This window comes from Elephantulus edwardii, unplaced genomic scaffold (genome assembly GCF_000299155.1).
Source record: "Elephantulus edwardii isolate Elephantulus edwardi_28Jun2011 unplaced genomic scaffold, EleEdw1.0 scaffold00117, whole genome shotgun sequence".
Taxonomy (NCBI): domain Eukaryota; kingdom Metazoa; phylum Chordata; class Mammalia; order Macroscelidea; family Macroscelididae; genus Elephantulus; species Elephantulus edwardii.
The window spans coordinates 3,027,357-3,035,330 of NW_006399867.1; the positions used below are offsets into that span (position 1 = coordinate 3,027,357).

General features: G+C 52.5%; 1 protein-coding gene across 1 annotated transcript in view; it reads right to left on the reverse strand.

Moving 5' to 3' along the window:
* The window catches only part of HS3ST2 (heparan sulfate (glucosamine) 3-O-sulfotransferase 2), a 184,562-nt gene extending 178,486 nt beyond the window's left edge, over nucleotides 1-6,076 (reverse strand). The window contains exon 1 of the mRNA XM_006892637.1: nucleotides 5,181-6,076. Within this exon, the coding sequence (XP_006892699.1) occupies nucleotides 5,181-5,665 (485 nt within the window). The 5' untranslated portion in view covers nucleotides 5,666-6,076. The remainder of the gene's footprint in view (nucleotides 1-5,180) is intronic.
* Between the last annotated feature and the right edge of the window lie 1,898 nt (nucleotides 6,077-7,974).

A 7,974-nucleotide genomic window follows, 5' to 3' on the forward strand; every position in this document is an offset into this window, starting at 1 on the left:
ACTTTTCTAACAATTTCTTAATTTCTCATCTCACTTGATTAATAGAAGAAGAATCAATGTCTTTGAGTTGTGGTGTTGGAGAAAAGCACTCAATAGCCTATCAACTACCAGAACAACAAACAAATAGTCTCTGAGAAAGTGCAACTAGGGTGCTCCTTCGAGGTGAGGATGGTGAAACTTCATCTCACATACTTTGGGCATCTTGTCAGGAGGGCCCAGTCCTTGGAAAAAGACATCATGCTTGGAAAGGTGGAGGGTCAGTGTAAGAGAGGAAGACTCCCAATGAGATAGATTACTACAGTGACTGTAACAATGGGCCCACATGCAACAGAGATGATTGGGATGGTGCAAGACAGGGCAGGGGAATATCTGCTGTTCACAGGATGCTATGGGTTGTATGCAACTCAATGGTGTCCAGCATGAGCAACAACATCCCATTTGGTCACCAGCAGCAAGAACAGGATTAATAGTTGTAATATTAATGGTACTGATTATGTTGACACTGAAGCAGTAGCAGTAACAATGAGTCTAGTGCAAAGGGTTAGCATGATTGGCAGCTAACAAGAAGTTGGAGGTTCAAGTCTACTCAGGGAAGATTTAGAAGGAAAGCTACTAATCTACATCTGAAAAATCAGCCACTGAAAACTCAATATAGTTTAGTTCTACACACACACACACACACACACACACACACACACACACAGCATCAACCCAACAACAACTGGCTTCATAGCAACAGTGACAGCAGCACAGACATGGGGACCTTACTGGCTTGGTTTCAGACCATTGCAATAAAGCAAATATCGCAATCAAGAAATTCACACATTTTTTGGTCTCCCAGTGCATATGGAAGTTATGTTTATACGATACTGTAGTCTATTAGGCGTGTGATTATGTTATGAAAAAGTTAGAAATGTTGCTAGATAGAATTACCGGAATGTGCCACAGAGATGCAAAGTAAGCACACGCTGGTGGAGAAATGGCACCGATAAACCAGGACTGTCACAAATCTTCAGTGTGTGAAAAATGTAACATCTGTGGATCTCAATATAGCAAAGCACAGTTGACAAGGTATAATGTACTAATAGTATTTAATGCTGATGCTTTAGCTGCAGACACCATGTAACTGTTTAGCCAGTTTAACAGATAGAAACGAACCTGGTAGCATAGTGATTAAACAATTTGACTGCTAACTGAAACATCAAACTCACCTGCAGCTACATGGGAGAAAGATAAGATAGACTCCTTCCATAAACATTTGCAGTCTTGGAACCATGTGGGGCACTTCTACTCTGCTGCAGAGTCACGAGGAGTAGGCATTGTCTTGATGGCAGTGAATTTGAACTTCATACACAGGGCTCCATTCATTCTTTAAACACATTCCAATGACCATTACTACAGGCTCCATCCTGTAATGAGGAAGTTATGACTCAGGACGACCACCCTATTCCGAAGCAGACAGCATAGGAGTGGCTAAGTGGGTCCTGCTCTGGTTCCCTCCTTAGCCTGCTGCCACTTTGCCTCCCTGTCCAAGCAACTAGCCCAATCCAATCTGCAGGTCCAGCTGGAGAGGAGAATCAGGCCAGATAAATAGATGGATAAGCACTAGTGATGGGCTCACAGAAAAATATCAGAAGGGAGAGGTCTCACCACTGAAAACTGGGCTCCCAGAGAGGGGCTTGAGCTGGGCTTGCTCCCAGCAGGAGCTCAGAGTAGGGCATGGGAAATACAGAAATTCTGACTTCTGGTCTCTCTGGCCCTGGCCACCTGCCTTTAGGCATCATTTGTCACCTCCTGGTTGGCCTCCATTCACCCATAGAAAGGAGGTTGTTGGTGGTCCACTGTCAGAGTTCTTACCTTACATGAGGGAGATTCGGGTTCAATTCCCAGACAGAACACCTCATGTGCAGCCAACACCCATCTAGAGTTAAGGGCTGCATGTCGCTTTGGTACTGAACAGGTTTCAACACAGCCTCCTGACTTAGAGAGATGAGGAAGAAAGGCCTGGTGATCACTCAAAAACCCATCCATGAAAACCCTATGGTCTTCCACCAGTCATGAGAATGGTGTAGAATTAGGCAGTGTCCTTGTTCCATGGTGCACGAGTTTGCCACAACTCCAGGGCCAACTCCTCAGCAGTTAGCATCAACCATAACTTACAGAAAGAAGTCTTTCTGTTGGGTTGATGGCAAAGCATTTTTATTTTAACATTACGCATCTGAATTTGGACTTCCTGACCCAGCAAGTCATCCCCAGGGGTTTCTTGTCATTGTTAAGTGCTGTCAAGTCAAGTATGACTCACAGGGACCCTGGGAACAACAGCTCGGAACCCTGTCCTATTCATAGCCATTCCTGACCCCATTGCTGCAGCCATTGTGCCAATCCAGCTCACTGAGGGTCTTCTTCGCTTTTGCTGACTCTCCACCTTTCCAGGTATGATGCCCTTTTCCAAGGAACAGCGTTTCCTCACAACATGCCCAAAATGCGTGAGAGGAAGCTTCTTCACTCAGGGGATTAGCTCTGGGCAAATCATAAAGAGGTACACTGCCTGCAGCTCCACTCTTGGGGCACATACTTCACCACGGAGCACAAGAGAGTAATCACCATGTCCACCCAGCAGGTACTACGGTGTACCCTGTCCATGGCCATGGTTAGAGCCCTTTGTTGGACTTGCACAGACAAGCACAGAAACACACATAATGCCGTCCACATGCCCAGTGACTCCATTCCAGCTGTTCCCCTTTAGGGAAATGTAGTCTTCACACCAGTAAACTGATGAGGCTAGTGGACAGAGAAAAGAGAAGCATGGCATCTGCCCTAATGACCCATGGCTTTCAGAAATGAACTGAGAACAAGGATGTCAAAGGTTTAGGAACCGTCATCATTTCTGCAATTCACCCACACTGCTCGTGTGATCATCACACATAAAGCACATGCAAAAAAATATTCTGGAACTGATGAAAACAGCATCCCGAAGAAGGCAGCCCTGCCTTGTACAGAGATGGCCTATCACACTGAAGTCTTTGCCTCTGGGGTGCTCAGCAAAGCACGGACCACATGCCCTTCCTGATGCTCAGGGCTCCCAGCCTTCTGCGGGGTGGGGGCGGGCAGGAAGGGGGCGCTGGCCGCTAGAACTCCATGCTAAGCGTTCCTTTAGAAGTACAGAGCAGGGATGGGAGAGCAACTCAGACTCCGAGAAGGAGGGGACTGGAGAGAGAAGTGGAGCTGTCAGTGTGCTTGATGTTAAATAAAACCTACCAAGACTTAGCTGAGAATTTTAGCAGAATCCAAATGTGCTAAAAAAAAAAAATAAGAAGAAGGCACGGCTCCCATCTCTAAGGTTCACAGCTAAGCTGGCTTAGAATCACACATGCCAAGGTTAAAAATAAAAAGCAGCCATCCCTGAATGACACTGGGCTCAGGGAAGGAGGCCTGGAGGTGGTGGAAGGAAGTGAGCAAAAGAGGAAGGTCTGGGGTCAGGTGGTTTTTAGAGGGTAATGGATCCACAAGCCTGACACTTGGAATTTCACTGTTTTGCACTTAAGAATGCACTTCCCACTGGCAATGCTGAGCTTCAGTCTTTCCATCAAGGAAACGCTGGCAGGTATGACTGTGGGATTGTGACCAGGCTCACAATCTCCAGGCTCAGCTGTCTGAGGCATTGACCCCCATCCTCCCTGGGGTCTGGCTTGGACTGTGTCCTCCAACATCCAGATGGAAGGTCTACCATCATGACATGGAAAACATCAAGGGCAGGGAGCCTAGACCTGCCGCTCCATGCCACCCCACCCCATTCATCACCCAGAGAGGGCACCTCTTCTCTGCTGAGCTCCGCTGGAGACAGATGGTCTGTCTACCTCCTGAGGATGTTACCTTCCACACACACCTTTTGTCCCCAAGGCTGTGACAATGTGGCCCTGGGGCCCTCCCTTATAAACCCAAGGCCTCCTAATAGGAACCCATCACAGGAATCCTTCTTCTAATAAATCTGTCCTTTGCCCAATATCCTTCTGACCCTCCTGCCACCTAAACAGTTTACTTTTCTAAAACGGAGCCTCAGCTCCCGTGCCAGCTACTCTCTCAGCTTCATTGCCACACAGACATTTCTAGCAAGTCTTTCAAGGGGTCCGGTGCATGGTGAGAATTCAGTGACCAGCTGGGCTACAGAGATCACATACGCCGCTCCCGGAGACGCCCTGAACCATTACCATTTGTGGGCCAATTCCAGCCATACTTCCGCACCAGACAGTGCTGGGGCGGCTGGTGGGAACTGCACAGTGGAGACTGTCACGTTACAGTGGCTTCAGTCTGTCCCCAGACACCTCCAGTCTCGCTAAATCTCATCCCCAGCCCAATGGTGGCAGGATAGACAATCTACTACCTACTGGCTGCCCCAGGATCCTGGCCAGCCGACTTCTGAAGCCCCCCAGCATTGTGTGGTCCATATCCTGGTTATTGGTTTAGAAGCATCCGCCAGTATAAAGTGTCTTTCTGACACTTTTAAGCACTTCAGAAAGGGCTGATGAGGCAGGAAAGGCAAAGACTATTCTTCCTACTGTGTAGTTGAGAACGTGGAGGCTCTGAAGGTTGAGGGAAATGGCTAGAACTTGAACTTGAATGGTAGGGTGTTTGTATCTCTCTCAGGCAACTGGCTCAGGGTCAGATGGACTACAGTTAGCCTCCCAGGAACTAGAGTTGAGGATGAGACTACAAAAGATGAGTGTTTTCATGTAGAGATCTCAGGCTGAGTCCCAGTGAGCGTCAATGACCTCGCCCTCGCCTCTGGGACGGAGCAAAACACTGCTTCGCCTTGCCCCTTACCTGGGTCCCTCAGAAGCCAGAGACTAGGAAAGACACACAATCTGTCCCTTCCTTAGACGTCCCGCAGCACCCCCAAAGCCAGGCACCGAACCAGCCTTTAGCCTCGCCTTGAGGTTCAGCTGGAGAGCCCCATTCTGCCTGTTTCAGTGACGACAGGGACCACTCTTTGCCTCCTTTATACCCCGCCTAGGTCATCACCGAGAAGTTCAAGATAAACCCTTCTGATCTAGAATCCCCAAAGTCAGCCAGAATCCACACAACAGGGGCAGGTTATGAAGAACAGGAAGCCCAAGAGATGGCTCCAAGAAGAAGCTGAGTGGAGATGGGAGGCGCGTGGAGTGGGGCCACCCGCGCCTTACCTGTACCAGTCTAGCCCGCGGCCGTAGTTCCTGTCGAAGAAGTGGGGCTCGGTGCCCAAGGCCCGCACGTCAGGGTGCACCCGAATAAATTCCAGCACGGCCCGGGTGCCCCCCTTCTTCACGCCCACGATGAGCGCCTGGGGCAGCCTCTTGGTGCCCAGCTTCGGGGAGCCAGAGTGGTTGGAAGCCGAGAGCCGAGCGGCGGGCGCGGCAGCTGCAGGTGCGCTGGGTGCGCCAGGCTCGCTGGGCGTCGGCCCTGGAGGATCGCAGGGGCGGGACTTGGGGAGAAGTTGCCGGCCCCCCGCGCTGGGGCTGCCCAGGCAGCGGGGCGCTCGGAGCAGGCGGCTCCGGCCGAGGTCGTCACAGCAACACAGGAAGCTGTAACACAAGTAAGTACAGGAGAGCGAGAGCGTGAAGGCGAAGAGCAGCCTGCGTGCCCTCCGCGGCTGAGGTGGCCCCGCGCGCCCCAGGACCCTATAGGCCATGGCTCCATGGGCGCGCACCGGGGGTCATGGTTTCCGAGAGGGCACTGGCGGCGGAGCAGCTTTGGCCCGGTGGCCGCCGAGCAGCTCAGGCAGCGCGGCCGGAGACACGCGGGCTGGGCGCAGGGGGCACCAGCTTCTCCAGGCGAGGGTGGCTGGGGCGCGCACCGTGCCGGGGGATCCCGGGGGCAGCGGCTCCTCGCCGAACACACAGCGAGGTTCCCAACATCTCCGTGTCGTGGGCGCGGGGGCTCCGGGCAGCCGGGCGCCTCCTGGCGCTCCTCGGCTCTCACGGGCGCCGGGTTCGGAGCGCGCCCGGCGCCCGAAGCCCCATCGGGCCGGCGGTCCGTGGAGCGCTGCGCACGGAGAGCTCAGCGGCGGCGCTGGGTGCGAGCTGGCGGCGGACCGGACGGTGGCGCTGGCGCGGGCGCCGGCCGGATTCTGGCTCCTCCAGAAATGCCGAGCCTAGCGCGTTGCCGGCTCTATTTAAGGAGCCGCCTGACGTCAGCCGCGCGGATCCCCCGAGCCCAGGCTGCGCCCGGGGACCTGGCCCGCCCCTGCTCCCCTACTTCTCCCGGGGACACATCAGCCTGCGTCCTCCCCACGCAAGCCGCTCCCTAAAGAACCCTGGCCAGCTGGGGGGCTGGAGGGCGAGCGCTGTGAGTAGAGTGCCAAAGAATTTGCGCCCCTACTGCACTGGCCTGACACCTAGGGTAGAAACCTGGGTCGAGATCGCTCCCAAATACAGACACTAACAAATATGACAAATACTCCAAGAGCGGATGGAACCACCCTATGCTGAAATACGGCGCGCGCGCGCGCACACACACACACACACACACACACACACACACACACGCACACACATCCCCACACCCCTACCTCCTGACTAGACACACCCCCACACCCACCCAGGGTGGGAAGGGGGAGGGAATCTCCTAACCTGGGCATAAAAACAACAGCAAGGACACTCGTCCCTCCCCAGCTGTCGCCAAACATACAGACAGAACCAAACTGGACATTGCGGGGTGTGCGCACAAGTGCGGGAGTGGGACCCGCAGTAGACGGGACGGAGATGGGTGAAGGGGCCAAACGTGAGTGGGATTCCGTGACTGTTCTTGGAGCACCTGACCCCACCCCTGCCACACGCTCGCCCCCGACCCCGCGCTGACTCACACTCTGATAGCTTGCTCTATCCCACACCCATGAAACTCGCACTCCACCCCACTGTCACCCCACATCTTACTGGAAACAGGCTGGAGAGTGAGCCCCAGAGAAGCGGACTCGGGCCCATGGGATTCCTCTCTTAGCAGCTGCCCCCTAGCGGCGGGCTACTCTTGGGAAATTGTCCTTGTCCCTTGGTATTGGTAAGGTCTGGGGTACCTGGGTTGCTCTGCCGCAGCACTGAAGGCTTATCCAAGCGGAATTCCACTTAGAGGGACACCCCCCTACATGAGTCAACACGGTACAATTTTAATGACCATGCACTGAACACACACACTCATTCATATTCTCTCTCTCTCTCTCTCTCTCTCTCTCTCTCTTTCTGTCTCCCTCTCTCTCCTATGCATGACTTGTGATCAGAACACACACACTCTCTCCTGTGCATGACCTGTGATCAGAACACACACACACACTCTCTCTCTCTCTTCATGACCTGTGTGATCAAAAAACTCACTCTCTCTCTCTCTCTCTCTCTCTCTCTCTCTGTGTCTCTCTCTCCTATGCATGACCTATGTGATCAGAACCTTGCTTAGAAAAGATAACTTCCTCTCCACAGCAATAACCCCTTCACAGTGCTGGATTTTCACCAAATGAGTGCCCCATAAAGTGTCTGAGTGAGCACCATCAGCTACCTCCCAGCCTCCAAAATAACTCGTTATGTGCTTTGGATTGTAGCCCATGCCTCCCCCCTCCTCCCCTCCAGGCTGTGGAGTGGAACGTTGAGTATTCAAGGCTGTGACGTTTAAGAAACAGACACTAAACCATTCTTCTGAGGTGACTCTGGGTGAGTTCGAACTACCAACCTTACTAAGTCTAAACAAAACAAAAAGCCAACAAACCAAAAAAAAAAAAATCCTCCTCAAACTCATTACCACCCAGTGGTAAGAGACTCAAAGTGTCCTTCGCAAAGGTTTTTTAAAAGCTATGAATTGCACCGGAGGAGATTGCTCATCCTTCTCCCTCGGAGCTGGTGGTGGATTCGAAACTTCATTGTTGTTTTTGTGTACTGTCGAGTTGGAAACTACTCATAGCTGAGCCTCCAGAGAGTTTTCAGAGGCAATTAATTGCAAGGGAGGAGATTGCCTATC